At 44.1% G+C, this 27,405-nt stretch overlaps 1 protein-coding gene across 2 annotated transcripts in view; it reads right to left on the minus strand.

Annotated features, from left to right (window-relative positions):
* nedd9 (neural precursor cell expressed, developmentally down-regulated 9) overlaps positions 1 to 26,547 on the minus strand; it is a 33,109-nt gene extending 6,562 nt beyond the window's left edge. For both annotated transcript variants that reach the window (XM_084166462.1, XM_084166461.1), the window contains exons 1-2: positions 26,332 to 26,547; positions 8,666 to 9,079 (exon numbers count right to left, since the gene is read on the minus strand). In XM_084166462.1, the coding sequence (XP_084022588.1) occupies positions 8,666 to 9,079; positions 26,332 to 26,343 (426 nt within the window). In that variant the 5' untranslated portion in view covers positions 26,344 to 26,547. The remainder of the gene's footprint in view (positions 1 to 8,665; positions 9,080 to 26,331) is intronic.
* Between the last annotated feature and the right edge of the window lie 858 nt (positions 26,548 to 27,405).

Consider the following 27,405-nt stretch of genomic DNA (forward strand, 5'->3'; position numbering starts at 1 on the left):
CACCAGCATAGCTTCCCTTTACCCAACGACAAAGGAAAGTCCTGGACTAAAAGGTCCTTGTTGCTTTCTCTGTAGTTCCTATACTCCCTGTGGTGTGGCTTTGTGTGGGAAAGTTGCAGCGAATGTGCATTGCACAAAAGGAGATCTCTGTTTTGGAGTTACCCTCTCTCACACTCAGTCCACAGAGATGGCTGCTCATTTATTTCCCATCTTCACCCACTGTTTACCCAGCAGGATTTGCTGCTGCGGCGGGCTCGGCCGGGGTACTTGGCGCTCCTAATGGTGGTTGGGTAAATATTGACCTGACCGGTTCCTTTACGGGGGTGGGCGGGCGGACGGCGGCATCAGAGAATATAGAGTCTTGGTGGGTGAGTGCTGATGACATCATACAGTATATGCCAGGGGACTGCGTAAACACTCATTCCCACTCAGGTGACAGGGGATGTGTCCCAAATGGCATCCTATTCCCTATACAGTACACTGCTTTTGACCAGAGCCCATAGGGAATAGGGTTCAGTTTGGGATGCAGACAGGCTCTTTAGGTGGATTCCATCATGGACGAGTCATACAGGACTGTGGGTGACTACAGAAGGATCAGGTTCAAAATGGTGTCCTCTGGACCCCAAGGTGCTGCCTGCATTGTGGAGATCATACTGGGTTGTTCTGAGTGACTCATTGTTCTTTCAGCACATACCACATTAACTTTAATGTGCTGACAGATTCTAGTTGGGGCAGGTTGTTTTTTCCCCCGCATATGATTTCAATGGTAATCATTGTGTCATGTTGCCAACAATGACCTCATGGGTTTGATAAATGCATACATAGCCTAGTATTTGAAGTAGATTTAAAATGTCATTGTCAACTGTTCACTACGACTTTATGACCTCTATAAGTTAACCATGCGTTGTGATGACAGTGCTGCTTCAGCCCTGAAAGAAAGCTAGTTTGAGTGTGAATGTTTGTGTAGGTTTGTTTGTGTGTGTGGACGCTGGAAGGTGTGAGCGTAGGTGCAGAAAGGTGCACTAGGTTGTCATTTCACACCTTTTCATTGCTCATTCACACGCTGATGACTTGATGACATGTATCAACGATCCCATCAGGCCTGTCAGTGGTGGCCAGATCACCCTAATGGTGACAATGATGTTGCCAGGCAGCCATTGACCCCTGTTAGAACTGGATGGATGGTGATTCCATCCATCTATCCTTTCCATCCATCCATTCCCCCTTATATCTCCATCCTTGTCCTGACATCACCACTGTGCCCTTACCCACTCCTTTACTGTGCTGACACAGTAAAGCCACCATTCTCTCATATAACTGAGTGGTCCTCTGTAGCTCAGCTGGTAGAGCATGGCACTTGTAACGCCAGGGTAGTGGGTTCGATCCCCGGGACCACCCATACGTAAAAATAATAAAATAATGTATGCACGCATGACTGTAAGTCGCTTTCCCTCCTTCATCCTCCCCCATCCCTCCTTCCCGCTTTCATCTTCCTTCATCCTCCCCCAATTCTCCTTCATCCCTCCCCATCCCTCCTTCATCCCCCATCTACTCATTAGCAACAGTCAACACAATGCTGTTGTTTCAGCTTTCAGTCACTGAGGGTGGGCAGGAGCCACACAGGGAACCACTCTAGGATACATGTCAGTACCAAGGAAATTCAATCCGATGCCACCCAATACACATTATTCATGAGATGACTAATAGCGTGTAGGAGAGTGGTGTTAGTGATGTTATTCTTCAGAACTGTCACTCAAAAGGGAAGGGGGGGTGGCAGAGTTCCTATAATAGCCTTTTAAGAGGGCACATTTAACATTTTAGATTTAGCAGACGCTCTTATCCAGAGCGACTTACATGAGCAATTAGGGTTAAGTGCCTTGCTTAAGGGCACATCGACAGATTTTTCACCTAGTCAGCTCGGGGATTAGAACCAGCGACCTTTCGGTTACTGGCACAACGCTCTTACCCACTAAGCTACCTGCCGCCTTGGCACCTTGGTTTACAGAGGGCACCTGCGCTGCTGAATCATGGGCTACGTCCCAAATGACACCCTATTCCCTACATAGTACCCTGCTCAAAAATAGTGCACTACATAGGGAATAGGGTACCATTTGGGACACTACCCTTGTCCTCTTGGTTTCAAGGGGGCACCTGCGGTTGCTGAATCACAGTCGTATAGCTTTACAGTGTTATTATAGGTTATTTCTCATCAACGTTCACTTCAGCTGAACACCAATGTTCCCTTCCACAGCTCGGAACAACGGTGGCCTATATAACATGGCAAACTAATTAATGCAGGTAATTAAGTGGCCAATCCCACGAGGCCTCGATCAGCCGTCTCCATGTGACCATGTGGCCAAAGCCAAGTAAAGATTGGGCATTACCAGGGACGTTAAAAGAGCACTCACACGCACTTACGCACACACGCACACTGATTACATCGCTAATAAGGATAATATTTTATTCCCTCTGATCAAAGACCTTGTTAATCTCAAGATGGGCGGAGATTTAATGTGAATATACTAATAGGGGTTGTTTTAATGATGCCACGGCCATTTTCTGTTTACTTTCCAGGAATGTATTCATTATTAAGATGTCCTTCTTGATTTGTGAGAAAGTGAAAAAGCAGGGAGAGGGGAGATGTAGAATGTGACCTACTAGCTGTCCCCTGTCCGCATAGATTTTAAACAGGGGAAAATGTAAGTTACCTTTCAGACAAGCATTTCCTGTCCTCCCTCCATTCTTTCCCTCCACTTTCTTACTCCTTTGCACTGCAGAAATAGCTTCATTTTTTTTTATCTGAACTTTTCTGGAAGGATCTCTCTCTCTCTATCTCTATCTCTATCTCTATCTCTCTCTATCTCTGTTGGTGTACGGAGGAAGGACGGGGCCAATGCCTTTTGATACAATGGGTCAAATCGCACAGGCCAGTGATTCGTCACCATGGCGACAATAGAGAGCAGACAAGTGTCTAAAGGAGTGGAGCGCCACAGGAAGGAATAATTCATTTTCCCCACATGATTAGAGGGAGAAAATACAGCTGTGTCCCAAATGGCACCCTATTCCATATATAATGCACTACATTTGATCAGGGCCAATAGGGCTCTGGTCAAAAGTAGTCAAACAATGTCTTGCAAACCTCACAAACAAGCCATTTATTGGAGCTTAACCTGGTTACCTCAAAGAGAAAAATCTTATCAAGGTAGACGCTCTTCACTCTAACGGCCAACTCAGTTACCCAAGCAGTTCACTTCCTCAACCCTCTGTGACTTGTGGGAGTTTATTAACTCAGTCACCCTGTATTTCTTACTGTTTCCTCATGCTATGACCACAGTCCTTATCAGTGAATGATAGGATCTCTACATGGGTATATGACAGAGACAGGAAGTGGCCATAGAAGGAGCTAGCCTTGTCTTGCTGAGGCAGGATGTGAGGAAGAGAAGGCTGGTAGGAGTAGATAAGAGGCTCGGCGGGGCCTTTGAACACAGAGAGAGAAACAGACGCACCTTTGAGAATCAGAAGAACCAGGGCCAGTGACTGACGATAAACTGCAGTCTAACACCAGTGTGACAAAGGGTGGTGCAAGGCAGCTCCTGGCCTCTGTGTGAGGGGCTCTTTGTGTGGCCGAGAGCCCCAGAGATGGCTCCCACCAAACGGCCAGCTTTGGGCCAACACTGGGGCCTTGAATGGGGCAGCTGTGGTTGGGGTGCTTTAGCTCACCCTCTCTGAAGGGTTACACAAGGACAGACAGCCAGGGCCGCAGCATCAAACTGAGCAGCCTGAAAGAGCTAGCTAGAGCCAATGCCAAACCTCAGTGTGCATTTATATACCAAAGCCCTACGTCACATGAATAGAAAATAACCAGTCAACAATCTGGAATTTCACTGCGGGGTTGGCATGTTATATAAAGGAAAGATGCCAAGAGACAACAAAAAATACTATTTACATATACATATTCATATTCTTATATACAGTACAGTTAAATTAGATCTTTAGAAAGAGGAGAGGCGCTGTGATACAAGATGTTTTTTTAAATCCGTTTTTTAAAGCTAACCTTGTTTTTTGACTATGTAACAATGCTGGGTCCTTTCACAGCTGTAACATGTCGACACATGGTGGCTTTGGTGGGATATGAGAGGGGATTCTCAGTATAGGAGGCTGTCTGCCTCAATGCCCATAATCATTTGACTCCTTGGGAGGAGGAAGTGTGTGTGTGAATGTGTGTGTGTGCATGCGTGTGTGTGTGCTTGGGAACCAGGAAATCCCCCTAACCTCCCTTTTAACCAGAACACCACACCTGAACAGCCCGTAATACAGTAACCACTCAGCCAGTCAACAGCAGAGCTGGCCTGCCTCTTACTTCATCAACCTAGACCAGCGCTACGTCCCAAATGGTACCCTATTCCCTAAGGGCCCTGGTCAAAAGTCGTGCACTATAAAGGGGATAGGGTTAAATTTGGGCCTAGCACAGCTCTGTGTTGGCAAATCAGTGAGTCACTCAGAACTCAGTGGAAAACAACACAGCCCTGTCAGTCTGGACTCCACAGAGCACACAGAGGCATCCATTGCGGCTTTCTTTAATGGCCAGTATTCAGGAACACAGCTGAAATCTGCAGTGGCACCACTTTGCTAAACACAGATTTAACTTTTAGACGTCGACACAGACTCAATTTAATCTCAAACAAGGTGATTATTCATTGTAGAGTGTAGACACGAGGCACATTCATATAGACTAATTTAATTGACCTTTTCACCAAAGCCTTAATTCCGTTCCCTTAGTAAAACTCCCTATCAGTGAGAGAGGAGTGATCGTGATGGTAGGACTGGTCTGTAAGTGTGATTATGATTATGGCTACTCTATCCTACGTAGTGCACTACTTTTGACCAGAGCTCTATGGGCCCTGGTCAAAAGTAGTACACTATATAGTGAATAGGGTGCTCTTTCAGACGGAGACTGCGTGTTTGCACAGTACAGGTGGGATTGATTGACAGGCCTTTCTGTTCTGAGCTAGTGTCTCTGTTCTCAGAGTCTCTCTCTCAGCCCCCTGGTGCCTCCTGATTGGCTGACTGGTTTATCGCAGCTCCGTTCCTGGCCTGTGAATCACACACCTTAGTCAGGCTCCGAAAGTGCGTCCCAAATGGCACCCTATTCCCTATATAGTGCAGTACTTTTGACCATGGGCCCTGGTCAAAAGTAGTGCACTATAAATGGAATAGGGTGCCATTTGGGACACATAGCTAAGCTCCAGGCGCCTGCTCCCTATTTACCCCACAAACACACACCTTAGTTGGGTAAAGTCTCTGTTAACTCAAGCCTTCCTGTTGAAAATACCCCCGGATAGAAGAAATACCACCAGATTATAATTAATTTCTCTCTCCTAAGGGGATGGAATAGAGTGTCTTATCCAGTCAAGCTTTTGAATAAACAAGAAAATATATATTTATTTTACATAACTTCCAGTGATGTACAGTGGCTTGCAAAAGTATTCACCCCCTTGGCATTTTTCCTATTTTGTTGCTTACAACCTGGAATTAAAATGGATTTTTTGGGGGTTTGTATCATTTGATTTACACAACATGCCTACCACTTTGAAGATGCAAAATAAAAAATGTTGTGACACAAACAAGAAATAAGACAAAAAAACAGAAAACTTGAGCGTGCATAACTATTCACCCCCCGAAAGTCAATACTTTGTAGAGCCATCTTTTGCAGCAATTACAGCTGCAAGTATCTTGGGGTATGTCTCTATAAGCTTGGCACATCTAGCCACTGGGAGTTTTGCCCATTCTTCAAGGCAAAACTGCTCCAGCTTCTTCAAGTTGGATGGATTCCGCTGGTGTACAGCAATCTTTAAGTCATACCACAGATTCTCAATTGGATTGAGGTCTGGGCTTTGACTAGGCCATTCCAAGACATTTAAATGTTTCCCCTTAAACCACTCGAGTGTTGCTTCAGCAGTATGCTTAGAGTCATTGTCCTGCTGGAAGGTGAACCTCCGTCCCAGTCTCAAATCTCTGGAAGACTGAAACAGGTTTCCCTCAAGACTTTCCCTGTATTTAGCGCCATCCATCATTCCTTCAATTCTGACCAGTTTCCCAGTCCCTGCCGATGAAAAACATCCCCACAGCATAATGCTGCCACCACCATGCTTCACTGTGGGGATGGTGTTCTCGGGGTGATGAGAGGTGTTGGGTTTGTGCCAGACATAGCGTTTCCCTTGATGGCCAAAAAGCTCAATTTTAGTCTCATCTGACCAGAGTACCTTCTTCCGTATGTTTGGGGAGTCTCCCACATGGTTTTTGGCGAACACCAAACGTGTTTGCTTATTTGTTTCTTTAAGCAATGGCTTTTTTCTGGCCACTCTTCTGTAAAGCCCAGCTCTGTGGAGTGTACGGCTTAAAGTGGTCCTATGGACAGATACTCCAATCTCCGCTGTGGAGCTTTGCAGCTCCTTCAGGGTTATCTTTGGTCTCTTTGTTGCCTCTCTGATTAATGCCCTCCTTGCCTGGTCCATGAGTTTTGGTGGGCGGCCCTCTCTTGGCAGGTTTGTTGTGGTGCCATATTCTTTCAATTTTTTAATAATGGATTTAATGGTGCTCCGTGGGATATTCAAAGTTTTTGATATTTTTTTATAACCCAACCCTGATCTGTACTTCTCCACAACTTTGTCCCTGACCTGTTTGGAGAGCTCCTTGGTCTTCATGGTGCCGCTTGCTTGGTGGTGCCCCTTGCTTAGTGGTGTTGCAGACTCTGGGGCTTTTCAGAACAGGTGTATATGTGACAGATCATGTGACACTTAGATTGCACACAGGTGGACTTTATTTAACTAATTATGTGACTTCTGAAGGTAATTGGTTGCACCAGATCTTATTTAGGGGCTTCATAGCAAAGGGGGTGAATACATATGCACGCACCACTTTTCCATTATTAATTTTTTAGAATTTTTTGAAAGAAGTTATTTTTTTCATTTCACTTCACAAATGTTGACTATTTTGTGTATGTCCATATATGAAATCCAAATAAAAATCCATTTAAATTACAGGTTGTAATGCAACAAAATAGGAAAACGGCAAGTGGGATGAATACTTTTGCAAGGCACTGTACCTCCGCCACTCCCTTTCCATTGACTTCCATATGTTGTAATTATTTTTCTGTCCCTGGCTAAAACACAATGTGAAACTTCTTGGAAACTACCTCAGAGAAACAGCCAGATACAGTGCATTCGGAAAGTATTCAGACCCCTCAACTTATTCCACATTTTGTTACGTTACAGCCTTATTCTAAAATGGATTAAATAAATAAAAATCCTCATCAATCTACACACAATACCCCATAACGACAAAGCAAAAACAGGTTTTTAGAAATGTTTGCAAATTATATATATATATATATATATAAAAATGTATTTACATAAGTATTCAGACCCTTTTCTATGACACTCGAAATTGAGCTCAGGTGTATCCTGTTTCCATTGATCATGCTTGAGATGTTTCTACAACTTGATTGGAGTCCACTTGTGGTAAATTCAATTGATTGGACATTATTTGAAAAGGCACAGACTTGTATATATAAGGTCCCACAGTTGACGGTGCATGTCAGAGCAAAAACCAAGCCATGAGGTCGAAGGAATTGTCCGTAGAGCTCCGAGACAGGATTGTGTCGAGGCACAGATCTGGGGAAGGGTACCAAAAACGTTCTGCAGCATTGAAGGTCCCCAAGAACACAGTGGCCCCCACCATTCTTAGCTTGAGAGGATCTGCAGAGAAGAATAGGAAAAACTCCCCAAATACAGGTGTGCCAAGCTTGTAGCGTCATACCCAAGAAGACTCGAGGCTGTAATCACTGCCAAAGGTGCTTCAACAAAGTACTAAGTAAAGGGTCTGAATACTTATGTAAATGTGATATTTCCGTTTTTTATTTTCAAACATTTGCAAAAATGTCTAAAAACCTGTTTTTGCTTTGTCATTATGGGGTATTGTGTGTAGAATGATGAGGGGAAAAAACTATTTGATCCAATTTAGAATAAGGCTGTAACGTAACAAAAGGTGGAAAATGTCAAGGGGTCTGAATACTTTCCGAATGCCCTGTATGTATTTATGTGCTTTTATTGATATACTGTAGCATATAGGTTATTACACTACAGAAATACACAGGCTATACTGTACCGCATGGAACATAAATAGACATATAGACGACTGATGAATCCATTTGCACTGGGCTTGGTTGTTGTCTGTGACCTGAGTATCGTATTTGAGTGCAGAGACCTAAGTACAGGCAGCTGGTGCTGCACTGTTTGCTTTTCCATGAGTTGTGCCCCTGTTCAGTGCCCTGCTGTAGCTTCCCTGGCCCTACACACAGCTCGCCAACACACAAATAAGCCAAATGGGAGTCTCGCTCTCTCTATGCATAAAAACACTGACCTGTTCTGTGGTGAACTAACATCAGGGCACACCCTGTCCACATTTCATTTCACATTGCAGCCCTGCAATCCCTCTGGCCTGTGACTGTGTCTTTGTAATGACTCTCATAAGACTGGTCTGTGGCCAGTGGCGTGGCAGTAGCCTCACAAGGCAGGAGAACAGAACAGCCCATGGTTTAAACTGGAGTAGTAACTCGGTCTCTCTCTCTCTCCCCCCCAACCCTCTGTCTCTCCAGGTCTCTTACCTTGCTGGGGGTGTTGTCTGCAGCCAGGGCGCTCCTCTGTGGGGGGACCTGGTACACATCCTGCCCTGGAGGCACCTGGTAGATGCCCTGCTGACCCGGGCTCTGGGAGGGCGGCACCTGGTACAGCCCCTGGGACGACAACATGCACCCCTGCTGCTGGTAGGCTGAGCCCGTATGTGACGATTGGGTGGGCGACGATTGGGCGGCCGGGGACTGGGCGTCGAACATGGGACCAATCAGCAGCTTGAGGCGGTTGCCGGGGGCGATGCCCTGGCGTCCATGCAGCGAGCATAGCCACCAGCCCTCCAGGCCGCCCGTGTTCTGCTCGATGATCGTTAGGATGTCTCCCTTCCGGAAGGCCAGCTCCTCTGGGGACTCTGGGACATTGTCGTACAATGCCTTGGCCATCAGGTTCTACAGAGAGAAGAGAGAAGAGAGGAAGTCAGTCTTCATTGAGCAACATACAGTTTATAGTCTTTTGGCCTGCCACTGCTTAAAGAAAAAGACTGTAGGTTGGACTATATGCTAGTCTACAGTGAGCATTGAGCAACATACAGATGAGTTTATAGCCTAGTTGTAGCCCGTCACTGTTTTTAGCAACACGTCATAGGGCTAGAGCACATGTACTGAACATTACCTTAAGCCTAATGCTATCTAACACATATAACATGATGGTCTTCTAGTTCCCAAACCTTTTCACTCGGGTCGCCCTTACAACATTGGGGAACATCCCGCACCCCAATCCCAATGCAGTTTTAACACACATTTTCTTGCAGTTCTATACATGTCTAATGTGTATTCATATGATATTTGAGTGACTAAAAAATTACAACAATATATATGGGCTAAAAAAACTAAATAAAAAAACGTTAGCTGACATGGGCTAGTTGATCTGGACATTTCTGACAAGTTATAAATAGCTCTCTAAGGTATGCAATGACTAACATGATGAGAAACTGATGATGCACTACCCTATTTCTAAATTGCACCTTGTGCATTCTACTATTACAACATTCTACTATTACAACTTAGGGAGCATGCCCCACAGTTTGGGAACCACTGTTCTAATCCATGGGGTTGTTATCTAAAGTAAGTCCTAGGGTGAACTGTCACAACTGTGCAATGTGCAACTTGCAATTACCATGCAAAATTCTATAAGCGCCCATGCCAGATGTCTTTTTGACTGATTTGAACTTGATAGGATTTTCTCAGTCTTTGCTGTGTGTGCTCCAGGGCACGGTTACCCAACCGGTTGGTTGGTGTGCAGTGGTTAAGGATAATGGTTCCCAACCACAGCACTTGAGATACGAAACCCCTAGGGGATGCCACTATTGTGTCTATAGGGGACAGGAACTTAGCCCAAATTGCCTTGGTAAAAACATCCATCTGAGTAAACCGACATGTAGTGCAAAATAAATACATCATATAGATATCCTCTGTGCTAGCAAAGCCACTGCAGGGCATTACTATAATATAATATTATTATCTCAACATACTCTTATCATCACATCTCAACCAGAGATAAACTGCCACAGAGAGACTGTCAGGAATGAGGTCACTGTGTAACACACGTCCACCAGACTTACTGTTAATTTTATTTCAGTCAGTGTGCTTTACATAGTGTGCTTCTGCGTTTCACTCGCTACGACACCAGAGAACACTGAGCTGGGTTGGGCATAAAATCTGACACAAAATCTGATACAGTACAACACCATTCACTGCAGTAACAAACAACTCGTTCTACAGAGCAATGAATAGAACACAAACACATATAGACAGTTTTCAGGAAACACTGTCTTTATATGCTGTTCCTGCATATAGCCTCTCATTTGAGAATTCAGGCTAAGCCCCCTCTCTCTCACACACTCTTTTTTTCTCTCGCCCTCTCAAGCACACGTTATCGGACCGCTTGCTCTGTCACTCAGGAAGCCTTCCTCTCAGCCTGACCGTTCCCCGACCGCCCCCCGACCGTTCCTCGACCGCTCCCTGACCGTTCCTCGACCGTTCCATGGCCTTTTCCTTTTTCCCACCCACTCTGATTCACAGGGTTCCCATGTGAACCTTTACTAGACCGGTGGAATCGTTATCTCTTACTGGGCGTCTGGCTTCACTAACCATTGTGTCAGTGCTCTGTCAGAGCCACCAACACCCACTGCACAGTGCACTCTCTGCACAATTACAGACCACAATTACCCCCCACCACCCGGCTGCTTGCCTGCACGCCTGAAGCTCGCTTCTACTTGACCCCAAAGGTCACGGCATGCTGCTGGCCAATGGGAGAGGATCTGCTGGGATCTGTTCTTGTTCATTGATAATCTGATGATGAACGTATTAGTCATACTGTTTTAGGAGTAGGAGGAAGAAAAATGCTGATTATTTTGAGTTGAACTGCCTTGTTAACCCCTGATACGAATATAGACATCTATATCCATCCAATCTCATTTATGGATGAAGGTTTGGTCAATTGCTGAGACAACAGTTCTATAAGTAAATCCTCTGCTATAGTGGTGTTCACGCTGCATTTCAATATTTAGTGGGTGTGGAAGACTGGAGAGGTGTCATTAGTCACTGCCACAGCAGACATGATAACATCATCATCCTTTGCAGACTGTTGATCTTCTACTAATTACACAGATTATTGCTATCATCTGCCAACACAAATGACCAGAAAGTTCATTTTAGCACAAACACAAACATCCACACACACAGTGAGAGAGCTTTGCTCAGCTTTCAGAGTGTGAAAATAAGAGCAGTAAGACACTGATGAAAAACGCTAAACTAACACTTCCAAAAAACAATGGATAGAGAACTTTTGATGGTGAGGAAATACAACACATGTACAGTGCGGCCCTTTGGTGCAAAGTTTGACACCCCTGCCCTAGTGTCAACTGCTCAGCCTCACACACATTGCAAACACACTCACACCTCTGTTCTTTGCAGGTCTGAAGCACCAAGGGACTTACCCTGACATGACATGCTTTAAACTTATTTTCAATAGTTTTTGGCCTACTATTTCATCTGAACAAGTGATCCCTTATATGAGTGATTCCATAAACCTCAATCTGTTCAAAACACTTGATCTAGATACAGTCTCTCCCTGCTGTTTGATGAAGGTAAGAGGTCTTGATGAAGGTCTTGATGAAGATAAGAGGTCTTGATGAAGGTAAGAGGTGAATAATCTCAAAGGTTAGACTTCTTAGGAGGTCTGACAACTGGTTCAGTGAGCGTGTGGAGAAATGCTGTGACAAACACTAGGCCTAACTAACTAACACACATCAACTGTTGGGGTCCCTGGAACACAGAGAACATGGTGAAACATATAGACACTCACACAAATTCACACTACTACTACTGATCTGTAATTGGAGCAGGTGTGACTGACCAATCAGCGCATGTGTACATATATCCCTGGTATAAACATTGGTTAGTCATAACGAGGTGACTCAGCTGGCTGCTGACTGGTGATCCTCCAGTAAACACGTGTTTGCCATTTGTCAGAGGGCTGGGAGGACCCGGCTCTTAGGCTGCGACGTAGCCTTACTCTACTGATGAGAACCAATGGGCTTACTGGCACTTGGTAGTTATCTTTAAACTAGCTGTTAAGTAGCTTGGTGAGAGAGGCATTCCACCGCCTCTCACCACACCAACCATGACCAAGGGCTTTCTGGTCTTTATCTTACCTAACGTCCCTAATGGCATGATAACACAGGGTGACCAAGGCTTACTAGAGTTGGCGAGAGACAATGACTCACCTAGGTTTCCCACCAGGTATCTACAACAAACATTCTTCAGTGTGTTGACTGTGACTGTGTTCGTTGCTTGGCAGGTGGCTTCATCACAAACTGATAACAATAGTTACTATCCAGCACCAGTACTTAGATACGAGTTTTAAGATACGAAGTAAACACACACAGAAACAGTTTGTGTGTCTAGAGACACGTACGCTAATAACTGAAGGGAAAGAAAACCCTGATACACACACGACCTAGTTGGAGATGTGCCTCACGTTTCTCTGTCCTTGGCTAGTTACATCTGGCTAGTGATATTTAGCCTTGGCCTCATGCTGTTGTCAGTAGAAAGTGTGGAATAGTGCTGCGTAGCGCTATCCAGACCCACACCTGGAGGCTGGAGCACACACACACACACACACATATCTAGCTGTCTAGCCCCTTTCATTCCCCTTAACTTAGACCTAACACTTTTCCATCCATGACTCACACACTTCTATATCAACAGGGGTATTTTTCACTGGTGTGTCTCGCCAAAGCACAAATAACAGTTCTCTCATTTGAGTGTGGGAACACGTATACTGAGTTGCTGACCAAACAAAAATAAAAAGCCCTTACGTAACGTTACCACTGAACGGGGCCCCAGCTTCCCTCCCAGTCAATAAGTGTTCAGGAAGGGCTCACTGGGTGGTTCTGGCTCTGCTTCCAGAGTACACATCAACCTAATGAAGGTGGCTTTGGGTATATGAGCTCACAAATACGACAGTCCAAATTCCCCCTCTGCCGCAGCCAACTTCACCACCACGACCACACCGCAGCACAGCACAGATCTGTGTCCCAGGGCAATGGGAAGGAGGGAGTCGTAAATACCAGTTGGACCATTCACGTGCTTTCGAACTCATTGAGAAACACCAGAATGGCTAATGGCCAACATGCTGTGTCAACCATAAACTAAAAGTGCAGCTATCATACTTGTAAACAAATTATAGTGTTCAAAAACCATATTAATAGATAGCTTTTTATAAATAATGTTTTGTTGTTGCATTTAACTACTGGAAATGCTCTTATCGAGGTAATTTCCTTAGTAGGTGATGTCAGAGGTCAGCATGTGAGAGAAGTCGGAGCTCAGGGATGATAGACGAGTCTCCCACTAGCAATTACCAGTTGGAGGTGAATTCAAGTGGATTTTTCCTAGTCGTATGTGGTATATACCAACTTCCCACTTAGTTATGAACGCAGGGTTAGCTGCATTTAAAGAGACAATGATTTAAACCTCTCCCAAGTCCCAACAACGAGTGCCACCCCCCCCCACAAAAAAAGTGGTAGGCTCCAACTGTGAGAACACCACGATGTTCCCATAAAGTGCAGATGCGGTACCCCAACCCCAGCAATGGGCTGCTAGTGTGAAAATTAGGGCCATCCCACTGTAACACATGCCCCCGGGGGTGATGGTGGCACATACTGCATAAGAACGGGTGAACCAGCACATCTCATTTGGCCTCATTACCATAGGTAAATATAGAAAATAATTATAGTAATGACGGTAATGAGGACCTGATGACTATGAACGGCCTGTTCCTCTGAGTGTAGCCTGCTGCTGAGGCTGAGGGTGAGAGCCAGTTCAAGGCTGTGTCCCAAATGGCACCCCCTTCCCTATATAGTGCACTACTTTTGACCAGGGCACATAGGGTTCTGGTCAAAAGTAGTGCACTATACAGGGAATAGGGTGCCATTTGGGACGCAGGGCGAATAAATGGGCCGTGTGAAGGGTTCTAGGTAAAACAGACTCATGGGACTGGAAGGAAGTTCAGAGATCAGGGTACATGGTAATTTCTTCATTTGGACTGATCCTAGAGCACACTGCTGACCCTCTGATTACTAAGGCTGTTTAAACGCGAGCCAATGTGCTTGTAATAACATAATTACACAGGGAGACTGGGTAAAACCTCACATCCTGAGATTCTCAGATTCTCTCAATGCCAGTAAGGCCTATACCACGTCACAACTTAGACTTTTCCATTTTTATTGTAGCCTACAAACCGTACCAGTCTGTATGTAGGCATTACCAACATCTATCATGGCATGCCAAGTTTCCTTTCCCCTTGCATTAGTGCATTAGTGTATGATGCCACGTGTACAGTACAGTAGTGAATCAATACTACAGTCCAGTTACAGACTACAGTACAGTAGTGAATCAATACTACAGTCCAGTTACAGACTACAGTACAGTAGTGAATCAATACTACAGTCCAGTTACAGACTACAGTACAGTAGTGAATCAATACTACAGTCCAGTTACAGACTACAGTACAGTAGTGAATCAATACTACAGTCCAGTTACAGACTACAGTACAGTAGTGAATCAATACTACTGTCCAGTTACAGACTACAGTACAGTAGTGAATCAATACTACAGTCCAGTTACAGACTACAGTACAGTAGTGAATCAATACTACAGTCCAGTTACAGACTACAGTACAGTAGTGAATCAATACTACTGTCCAGTTACAGACTACAGTACAGTAGTGAATCAATACTACTGTCCAGTTACAGACTACAGTACAGACGCCCTTCCCCTATCTGACCTAAATAACTTGTATGTATATGTCAACTGATATGTATGTATACAAGCATGAAATTGCTAGATGTGACTGTAGGCCTATGGTATAGGTATCTCTGTCAGTACAGGACCTTTTGTATTTCTATATTTATTTTAAATGTATGTAGCTCTGTCCTTGAGCTGTTCTTGTCTATTGTTGTTCTGTATTATGTCATGTTTCATGTTTTGTGTGGACCCCAGGAAGCGTAGCTGCTGCTTTCACAACAGCTAATGGGGATCCTAATAAAAATACAATAACAAAACGCATAGTTCAGACGTCGAATTTATGACGAGTCGAACTAAATAGAAATTAAGAGCGGGCTGGCACGGTTACGAGCTTTGCTTTGCGTACTGATTGGTTTCATACAACTGCTCTCAACACTGCAGCAGACTTCCTCATTGGTTTTGTGTCGAATTCAGGCATAACAGCGACCTCTCACAGAAGTCCTTCACCTGCGAATCCCAGTCCATGATTGTACTGCTGTTGTAGGAGTGGTAGCAAAGCAACGTTTATTTGCATGCAATTAATATGCATTGCCATTTCTCCTGACAGTGTAAGAACTGCTCTGGCACGCTCCATGAAAAGGCGTACATTACCCACACCGCGCCGAAAGAGCGGCAGAGTCTGCCGAACTATCGTCAAAAGTCTGACGAGGTGTACTTAATAGTTTCAGATGATACTTTATCCCCAAAGACAAAGTGAAGTATTTTTTAGTTCAGTGTGGCGATAGAGTGGTGTTTGAACAAACAGTATTGAGATAATCCATAAATGACACACTCCAGGCTGAATCTAGCATCTCTGTCAAACTAAGACAATAGTCTATGGGAGGTGGGTACAGCCACAGTCATGGTACTGAACTAGCAAGCTAAAGGGAAACAGATTAACCACAGCCAAACAAACCATGTTCTGTTAAATCATGATTTGAGGGACTCCAGCCCGAATATAGATGTCACACACCAACTTCCTCCACTCATCTGTGATTCACTCTATTCCACCACACAAAGGGCCATGACACCTAGCGATACTATCACTGAGATCCCCACCACACCACCCCCACATATAACAGTCAGTCACATCATGGCAACTGTACCTTCAACAGGATATGCCATGTTGTGTCTAACTGCAATACATGCTGGGACAAACCACACGCCCTACATTTCACCTTGATATTTGGGCATGATGTCTTCTAGCACCAAACTGAAGTCCTCAGTTTATACAGCCTCTGTGGGTCAAGTTTCAGAAGAGATGTTGGTCTATCCAATTTTAGTCTTCCATGAGATCATTTCACATATCAAAGGTCAAATCTACTATTGTTGATAGAACCCTTCCAATTTGCTGTATCAGGTATTTCACATCACCAACTTCCACCAAACTAACGTTCAACCAAGACAGACATAAAAGTCCAGATGAAAGCTGTAGGTTGTGGGCAGGGCCAGAATGACAAGTAAAACAACATCTAAAGACCTTCACTGACCCAAATCACAGAGTACAGTCAGACTGCCTATTACGTAAAACAAACGTCTTCCAGAGCCTTAGGCCAGCCCTCAGTTCATTAGTGTTCGGTTTTATTGTCATATTGAGGTAACTTGATGTCCACCGCTCTCCTCTCTATTTCCTCCCATCTCCTCCTTTAACCTGCAGCAGTACTGAGGGATCTACTGCTGTCAGACAAGGCCACCTTGCGAAGTCATCTCACGACAACACCAGCTGCCCTGCTCTCTCTCTGTCTGGACACGTAGTCAAAAGACACCCTCTACTACAGAAAACAAGATAAGATAGTTAAACTGGAGTATATTCTTTCAAATGTATCGAATGGCCTTCTCCGGAAGGACTTAGCCTAGTAGTATATTGTGTAATGCAGTCCTTGACATAATTGCAAGTCATGCCAGAACTATTTCTACTCTCAACTAATGTTACAGTATTCATGGGTTCAAAGATAGGTCTCAGCTCTGGAGAGGGAGGGGGTTCTATTGAGAGGAATGGGGGGTGTAGTAGGATTATGTCTCCCTGTTACCCTTGGATACATAATCCTTCAAAGCTATTGGCTAAGACGTACGATACGTTTATGGTATCTCTACAGGACCACATTTCATGGCTTTACATAGAAAGCTATAGATTCACTTCACACTGTCTGATCAATTTCACACTTCTCAAAGGGGTCACAAAAATATAAAACGTCCTCCTCCGCCATAAACGGCCCAGAGCATTTACTCTGTGACAAAACAAGATATTTGCTCGTTTGCCAAGTTAAACCAGTAGAAATTATGCAAACAATTCATTTGATAGAACCCAAAATATATCTGCAATATTAAAACTGTATAAAAGGCATTGTTGTGTTGTGAAAGCTGAGATTGAAGAATGCCAGCAGCATGGGGACTACTTGGCTGGACCCCCGTGTTCACAGCTGACAAGGTCCTTGTAGTTTGACATCAGGACAGAGTCACAAATGGCTCCCTGTTCCCTATATAGTGCACTACTTTTGACCAGGGCCCATTTTCACAAAGTGTCTCAGCGTAGGAGTACTGATCTAGGATCAGTTTTGCCTTGTAAGTCATAATTAATAAGAGCGGGGACCTTATCCTAGATCAGCACTCCTACATGACGGCGCTTTGTGAATATGGGCCCTGGGCCTATAGGGCTCTGGTCAAAAGTAGTGCACTATAGAGGGAATAAGGAGCCATTTGGGACACACAAAAATGGCTGTCCAATCTCCACAGGGATGAACTAAGCTGACAGGGGCCTAGCTAGCTAGACTACCTCTGAAACGATCACCCTGTGAAATGCCTGGCATTCTTAAGGGAGGGGGGGCAAAACGTATTTCCGCCGATGGTTAATCATGGAAAAGATTGGTCTTGTATTGTGGCTTATGTAAGACAGGGAACTCTAGGGCGCCGCGGCCCATAATGCAGTCTGCCTCTCCCCGCTGGCTGTTCAAATGGTAATGCTCGGTCCAGGGTGCGAGGACACAGAAGGGGGTGGGAACCTTTGTCCATTCATAGCAGGGGAATTTGCTCTTCACACTCACAGTGGAAAATGTTGACGGGGGTGGAGTGGGGTCAACGAGAGGGAGAATCCTCAAATAGGTCCAGAGAGATGTAGAGTCTCAGTGCACACACACATGCATATAAACACACTCTCTCTCAAATGTTTCCCAAAGTTTCCACCACCTTATGAAAACAAAATAGCTAGTCTGTTGTGTGGGGTCTTATATTGTAAGGACAGAGAATACTTTTTTATTGATAGTAAGAACATTGAGATACATCGCTGCATGGTCGTGCCTGCATAACAATGTCTTTGTAATTACAAGGGAACTGGACTCCCTCCAGTAAAAGGTTGATTTGTGGGAGAAAGGCCTTGTACGACAGTAAAGTACTGTATGGTTTACCGGTGGCTGAAATCTGCTCCATGAATATACACCGTTCTTCTACTGGAGAATACAAATGCCTGTGTGGAGAAGTGCTCTTTCTGCACAATGCCACACACACACACACCACACACACACCACACACACTGAAAAGACTGTGAACTCTTGGTATGCCCCCTGGCAGGGGACAACCCTCGTAGCCGAAGAGGGGGCACCTTGAAACAATCAAGTGCATCTTTTAACTAACCTTTCCTCCATGAACAATTGCACATTCCTCCAGAATGTTTGTTCTCATAGGAAGCTCCTTGACCCAACCACCCCACCCCACCCCCATCCCTCTATACACCCAACTCTATTTACCCTCCCTCCGCCTCCGCCTCCGCCTCCCCACTTCCTATTTCTTTCATTTTCTTTCCCTTTCAATATTAGAACCCCCCCCTCTCCCTCCTCAATCACTCTCTCGCAGAACAATGTCTGCTCTGCGCTCTCCTCCGCCCCACTCTCTTTGGACCACTGCCTGGAACCTGAGTCCGTAAAAAAGAGAGAGAGAGACAGAAAAAACACCCCAGAAGAACTTTGGTTCACCTAATCACTCTTCACTGGTTTTGGAGCTATTTCTGCCACGGTTATGTAAGTCTCAAAAGAACCAGTGAAAAGGGGGTGGAAGGTGTAAGACTATGGGACGGGTGTATACTGTGTATATGTCAGTGTGTTTTGGATTGGGGGAAAGGGGTCTCCTTTCCTCTCATCCCAGAAAATAAAACTTGTGTTGTAACACCCTTTAATGCCAAGGGCCACATCATTCAAACTCTCTTTAGCATGGGAAACAAATGTTTACATTGCCAAAGCAAATTAAATTAAAATAAACAATCAGAAATTAACAGTAAACGTTACATTGTCTCTCGCTCTCTCATTCTCTCTGTCATACAAAAACACCCCCCCCCCCCCCCCTCTCTCTCTCTCTCTCTCTCTCTCTCTGTCCTCTCTCCCCCCGTTTCCGTGTTATGATTCCCTTAACCCTACTCACTCAGTCAGTGAGGCAGCCAGAAGTCTCTGTCTGTACAGACTCGTCCTGGGGGGATTACATGCATTAGAGGACCTATGGAAACCGAGCCCTTCCCTTCACACCTGCCCACCTGTTGGAAATCATTTCTGATGTCACAAACAGAGGCTACTGCCGGATACACCGACCAGTAGCGGTGCGTGGGTAAAATCACTGGGGAAGCTAAGTCAGGAGGAAAAGCCATATTACAACCTGTGTTGTGATAATTGCGTTGTTTGCTCTGCAGTCCCCGTAGCTCAGTTGGTAGAGCATGCCACTTGCAACGCCAGGGTTGTGGGTTCGTTTCTCACGGGGGGCCAGTATGAAAATGTCTGCACTCACTAACTGTAAGTCGCTCTGGATAAGAGCGTCTGCTAAATGACTAAAATGTTAAATAACCTGTTAGTTCATATACCTTGTCACCGTGATATATATAGGCCTAAGGCAGAGACAATAAGAACATACAACCACTAATAACAACAAGATAACTCATGTAAAGCATACTGTGTCCATAATAAGTATATAGGTTATAGGTTGAGAGCTTTTGTGAAAGAGCACAGTTAGAAAGATATGGCATATAGAAGCAAACCGGATGGACATCATGAAAATGATTGGAGAGGTTGAGGGTAGAGGAAGTTCAGGAGTAAAAACAAACAAAATAGAATGTATATAGTATGTATAAGCTGGAAGTAGAGGCCTAAGCATTGTTGTTCACTAGTTTACTCCAAGTAGGGAAGGGGTGGTGGGGTTGGAAAGTGATAAAAATAAATAAATAAAAAACATACAACCACACCTTTGTTTCATCACAAAACCGGAGAGCAACATCTGTCTAGTGGAGTCCACAAAGCATATTGCATGTAACAAATAGTTATATATTTTATTTTACCTTTATTTAACTAGGCAAGTCAGTTAAGAACAAATTCTTATTTACATTGACGTCCTACACCGGCCAAACCCGGACGACGCTGGGCCAATTGTGCACCGCCCTATGGGACTCCCAATCACGGCCGGTTGTGATACAGCCTGGAATCAAACCAGGGGGTCTGTAGTGACGCCTCAAGCACTGAGTTGCAGTGCCTTAGACCGCTGCGCCACTCGGGAGCCCACAGTTGACCTACAGCATGGTCAAACAAGTTAATGTTTCCGACATTTTCGGACTACTAAACAACTATTGATTTAAAACACCGGAGAGTTACTGCAAATTGCAAGGAAAACAGGAGCTGCCTCCACTATTCCAGCACCGTTTCAACTTCAACATTTCAACATCATCAAATCACCTATGCTTAGTCTAATACAGTGACAACTAAAAGATTCCAAAAAACGATTATGTCCAAACAACGTAAGCTAAATACCATATGTGTGTGTGTGAGCGTGCGTAAGTAGAAAAAACATGTTGACTCACCCTACTTGTATAGAAACGTCAATGCCATCCTCCTCTCTTTCATGTTGCTGAAACGGTCTATGACATTCAGTCCACACTTGTAGTTTTTGTTGTCCTAGGCTACCTGGCTAAAATACTTGCTCGCTAGACTAACTTCCTTTCATGGGCAACGATTAGCCAGCTAGTTAACATTAGCCTAATAGATATTGCTACATATTGAACTTCCATCCGCTCAGGCCAGGGGCACCATGTATGAATTTATGGTTGAATCAGAATCGACGTTATAATCACTGGCCAGTACGGAGAATTAAGTAAAACCACAAGTCCAAATCCCTATCTCCATCCATGGCTAATTTTCCTTCAATTCGCAAGAGGCTGAATGCATCTCACCGGAGGACAACAACACAACGAGATGCATCAATTCAAGTTTTGTTCTGTCAATGACGTTTGGCTTTTGATGTGATCTGATTGATGTGATCTGATTGGCTTCCCTTTACACGTTTTGGTTGTTGTGCCAGGACCATTCACATTTGAGCTCATTCAGTTTAGCTCAACGCTGATTGGCTATTCTTGTATAAAAAAAAATATAAAGGGAGGCCAAATGCTCGCTGGCTTCCCTTGCAATATAATACTATTTTTGGCCAGACAGCATCAGATACATGGGCTAATAATAATATGCCATTTAGCAGACGCTTTTATCCAAAGCGACTTACAGACATGTGTGCATACATTTTTACGTATGGGTGGTCCCGGGGATCGAACCCACTACCCTGGCGTTACAAGCGCCATGCTCTACCAATTGAGCTACAGAGGACCACATACAGAGACAGAGGGGCGCTGTTTCATTCGCTCAAATGCTTTCTCCGGTGAGATACAGTACATTCAGTCTCTTGCGAATTGAAGGAAAATTATGAAACACAGAGAGACGGAAGATTCATTTTCTGTATTTCTTTAATTTTTTTGGTATATTTTTTGTGGAAGACTGGCTTCCCTTGGTATCCATGAATACACACCACTGACACCGACTGACCTCTGTGACTATCCAGTGGCGTTGTGCATTAGAACGTGATCCAGTCACTTAAGCTCTACTTGGACACATAGGATGCATTCCAAAATAGCACCATATTCCCTATATAGTGCTCTACTTTTGATCAGAGCCCTATTCCATATATCGAGAGCTTGGGAATATAAGGTTCTAGCTGCATTTTTGTCAAAATTGAGTTGGCGACATAGCCTCGTTCTGTTCAATGTTCTCTACTCATATAGTACTCTAAATAACCCAATTAATGTTGTTAAGTTCAAAAGAAAACTAGTTAAAGATTGCTGACACCAAACCAATGAGGGTTCGGAACTTTAAAGTCAATTATTTCAGAATCATCTTTTTGCAGATAGAACCTTATAGTCCCAAGCTCTCGATACAGTGCACTACTTGTGACTGGCCCCTGTCAGCCCCTGGCTTGCGAAAGTATTCACCCCCCCTTGGCATTTTTCCTATTTTGTTGCCTTACAACCTGGAATTAAAATAGATTTTTGGGGGGTTTGTATCATTTGATTTACACAACATGCCTACCACTTTGAAGACACAAAATATTTTTTGGGGTGAAACAAACAAGAAATAAGACAAAAAAACAGAAAACTTGAGTGTGCATAACTATTCACCCCCCCAAAGTCAATACTTTGTAGAGCCACCTTTTGCAGCAATTACAGCTGCAAGTCTCTTGGGGTATGTCGCTATAAGCTTGGCACATCTAGCCACTGGGATTTTTGTCCATTCTTCAAGGCAAAACTGCTCCAGCTCCTTCAAGTTGGATGGGTTCCGCTGGTGTACAGCAATCTTTAAGTCATACCACAGATTGTAAATTGGATTGAGGTCTGGGCTTTGACTAGGCCATTCCAAGGCATTTAAATGTTTCCCCTTAAACCACTCGTGTTGCTTTAGCAGTATGCTTAGGGTCATTGTCCTGCTGGAAGGTGAACCTCCGTCCCAGTCTCAAATCTCTGGAACACTGAAACAGGTTTGCCTCAAGAATGTCCCTGTATTTAGCAACATCCATCATTCCTTCAATTCTGACCAGTTTCCCAGTCCCTGCCGATGAAAAACATGTGGTGTTACTCGGGGTGATGAGAGGTGTTTGCGCCAGACATAGCGTTTTCCTTGATGTCCAAAAAGCTCAATTTTAGTCTCATCTGACCAGAGTACCTTCTTACATATGTTTGGGGAGTCTTCCACATGCCTTTTGGCGAACATCAACGTGTTTGCTTATTTTTTTCTTTAAGCAATGGCTTTTTTCTGGCCACTCTTCCGTAAATCCCAGCTCTGTGGCGTGTACGGCTTAAAGTGGTCCTATGGACAGATACTCCAATCTCCGCTGTGGAGCTTTGCAGCTCCTTCAGGGTTATCTTTGGTCTCTTTGTTGCCTCTGATTAATGCCCTCCTTGCCTGGTCCGTGAGTTTTGGTGGGCGGCCCTCTCTTGGCAGGTTTGTTGTGGTGCCATATTATTTCAATTTTTTTATAATGGATTTAATGGTGCTCCGTGGGATGTTCAAAGTTTTTGATATTTTTTTATAACCCAACCCTGATCTGTACTTCTCCACAACTTTGTCCCTGACCTGTTTGGAGAGCTCCTTGGTCTTCATGGTGCCGCTAGCTTGGTGGTGCCCCTTGCTTAGTGGTGTTGCAGACTCTGGGGCCTTTCAGAACAGGTGTATATATACTGAGATCATGTGACACTTAGATTGCACACAGGTGGACTTTATTTAACTAATTATGTGACTTCTGAAGGTAATTGGTTGCACCAGTTCTTATTTAGGAGCTTCATAGCAAAGGGTGTGAATACATATGCACGCACCACTTCTCCGTTATTTATTTTTTAGAATGTTTTGAATCAAGTTATTTTTTTCATTTAATTTCACTTCACCAATTTGGACTATTTTGTGTATATCCATTACATGAAATCCAAATAAAAATCAATTTCAATTACAGCTTACAACCTGTAATGCAACAAAATAGGAAAAACACAAAGGGGGATGAATACTTTTGCAAGGCACTGTATAGGGAATAGGGTGCCATTTGGGACACATCCATAACCATTCCAGGATGAATTTAATACTTAATACTTAATTTCAGCGCTATGAATAATCCACCCTCAGTAAGAGTGTATAGGGACATCTGATAGAGGGGACAAACTTCCTGTAAATATTTAACTGAAATAAAGTGGGCTACATCAGAAGACAAAGGCTGTAAACTGTAAACTTAAGTGGCTGACTCAGGAGCGGAGAGCAGATACATTATGTCTACGTCCCAAATGTGCACCCTATTCACTATATAGTGCACTTCAAAGGGATTAGGGTGCCATTTGGGACACAGCCTGTGAAGTGTAACCAGAGGTCAGGTCCGCGACTGCCTGACCTATCCCAGCCTGGCGTGCATCCGCCCTTCCCATTCCTTGCACTGTTGGAGATACAGCGAGGTTATCGCAGACTGGTGTCGGTTGTGGCAAGCTGACTGTGTTATTGCTAAGCTCTTTCAGACAGAAGTGGGAGAGTGGAGAGGCAACATACCGTTTCAAGCCCAAAAGGGCCTGATACCAAACCCTGTAGCCCTGACCTACACAGCCCTATATTACTCTAGGTAACTTGTGGAATAAACACAGGCTGGAATACGGTTTTAACCAATCAGCATTCAGGATTATACCCACCCGTTGTATAAAGCCCTATATTACTCTGGGAATGAGGAAACCAGGTTAGAAGAACAGACCAATAAGGCAACATACTGTACATAGGCATGCCGCAAACACACATAGCACACATGACGACGCAATCACTAAACCCTTGGGGAAAGCCTCCATGTGCCATGCGCTCAGAAGTGTGAAGTGGAATTCAGCCAAGTGAGTGAACATCTACTACTAATCTAGATTTGGGGGCTTTTCACAGTGATTAAGGCCAAGCCAAGCCTCTAGAGCATTGTGTTAACTTTACACTGAAGTCGTTGGCCCTTGATACTACTGAATCACTAGAAAACTGCTTCACAGCTTTGCAAGAGAGAGCTGTGAGTTCTGGCTTTCCTAATATGGTAGGATGACACAGACTTCAGACACAAGCACATGTCTCCAAAAAAGAAGAAAAGAGGAGGTAGTGAAATAACACTTAGCTGGGAAAGCACATGGGTGGTTATTTCAGTAAGTACAGTACCATAGAGGAATCCAAACAGCACGGCCAGTCGGTTCCATAACCATTTGCCAGCTCTCTTGCCAAGTGCCCTACATTCCCCAGATAGTGTGAAGTAGACAAAAGCATTCCATTCAAGAAGAGTTGTGAACCTCATACCATAGTAGGAAGTGGATCTTCCCATAAGCTCCAGACAGTGCCAGTGTTAATGGTGAATGAAAGGGCTAGAACTATATCAGAGGCCAGGTTTCCTTGGCTTGAGAGTTGAGAGACAGACAGCCCCATGCCTTCAGCAGGGTTTTATGTTGATGCTGACACAGGCCCTGATTGCCAGAGCAATCTCAGTTACTCCTTACTTTACAGAGCTCATGGACAGTGCAGCCTATTCATTTCTAGAACATTTATGAATTATGACTGGTTTGCATGTTACAACAGGCTGAGGCCAGTCCAGCATACAAGGCAGAATTGAACACATATGATGTCAGTGGTAGGACTCACAGGTCACACGCTCAAAGTAGAAAGGTTAAATCCACTCCACTGAATGTCTCGTTTGTTCGTCAGTCCTTGAGTGTAAACAAAATGTATTGCCCAAACAAAGCTACAGCCAAGGTCGAATGGGCAGCAGGGAGAAAACGCAGCGAGAGAATGAATGCGCCAATGTATCCTTTAAGTGCTACTAAGTAACCTGAGTCGATGCAATTATTTATTACCCGTGAGGAAGGTACAATAGGGTTCACTGTCAACGCATGGTCATTTGATTACCCCATAATAAATCATTACCCACCCTTCAGAATAAGCATAGGAGAGATTATTCTTCCATAGGCTGCTGCTATTCATTTCCCGCGTCACTTCACAAGTTCTATAGCGTGGCTTTAAATCCCACATAGCCTACGCACAGAGAAAGTAATTTGACCTATATGTTTGCCAATTTAGTTCACAATATCCTTGTGTATGACTTGTGGAGACCAAAGAACGAACCCAGAGTAGACCATCTGCGTTGACAGCCCAAGGCTGCGATGGGCTGAATGCAATCTACTTATGTACCATTGTTACAACATAAGATTAATACAAAGGTGTAACATTGTTACAACTATGTTGTTACAACAATGTAATGTTACAGTATCATTTCACATCATTAGTCCATCATTTCAACGCTCTGTTTATCTTCAAATAAACTATAATTTGATGATTGCTATTGTATTCACTCTAGGGAACATTGCTTTGTGGTTAAAAACCTATTACTTTTTCCAATAAAGTTTAGTAGAGAAGAGACAAAATATTGTTGTTACGCCAGGTTATGGACAAACCCAATACATTCATTACACTCTCATCATATATAATTTCTGGAGAAGTCATTTCATTGCATTGAGGCCAGTCACTTACTTTGTACTTCATTTTGAGCGCCTACACCTCGTCTTCTCTCTGACTCCGGGAAAGTGTAAAATATCCGCTTTCGCGTCAAAGAGAACACATCTGAATGTTGCAACGAAACGTTTTCTTTGCGATCAAACAGCCATGAAGAGTTGGTAAATGGTAAAGACAATAAAAAGCGAATGTTTCCTTCAATGATTTTCAATCCAGTTGCGCGTATCACTGTGGTTCTGCAATATACTTCTGCCAGCCCGCTGTAGGAGAATGCGTTTACTTACTACATGACACCCTCTTAGATCATTTACATAATGTGGTTCTCATTGGTCAAATTCGTCCCTCCGTCCCACTTGAGAAGGACAACGAACGTCATAAAATGAATGGTCTGCTATAATTATAATTTGCATGTCTATTGACTAGAAGCAAGGACCACTGCATGAAATAATTTATAAAATGTATTGTATTATAAATCAAGGTCTTATGGGACTTTGCTTGGTTGAGCCCAGAAATGTAGATTGAGCCCAGAAATGCAGTGCGACCAGTAGAGCTCACCCGAAGCTCCCGAGCTGGGAATTAAAAATGTCTCTCTAATCCTTTGATTAAGAGCAACATTTTACACATCTGAAACCTGAAACATCAAGACATTTATATATGCCGCATAAATGAGCAACGTCTTACTGAGCAAAGGGCCTGTCAAAGAGTCAAGTGATATACCTGAGGAAAGCACCCACTGCCTTGTCATCCACGCCAAATAGGTTTAACGCCTCGTGTTAACTGGTTCCGATAGAGGGCGATGAAACAACAGAAGCCATTCATTTTCAATGAGAGAGAAGCAAAGTGGGTTGTGGACCGTTGGGTGACGTGAGCATGGGCGAGGGAGCGTGAACAAGGCGGGACCTAAATTGGGGATATGCAAATATTCCACGATATCGCAGCGCTATTGACCAATCGAAGCTCACTATAGCTTCCAGCCCCTACAGGATTGGCTGTTGATACCTAACAAGACCTAGGTGCTTGCTAGCACCCACACTAGCGAGAAGCTAGCATGGCGAGGCGAATACGAGTGCTAGTTAATCAAGGCAGTAACCA

Source organism: Coregonus lavaretus (assembly GCF_964263955.1).
Source record: "Coregonus lavaretus genome assembly, chromosome: 7".
In the NCBI taxonomy this organism is placed as follows: domain Eukaryota; kingdom Metazoa; phylum Chordata; class Actinopteri; order Salmoniformes; family Salmonidae; genus Coregonus; species Coregonus lavaretus.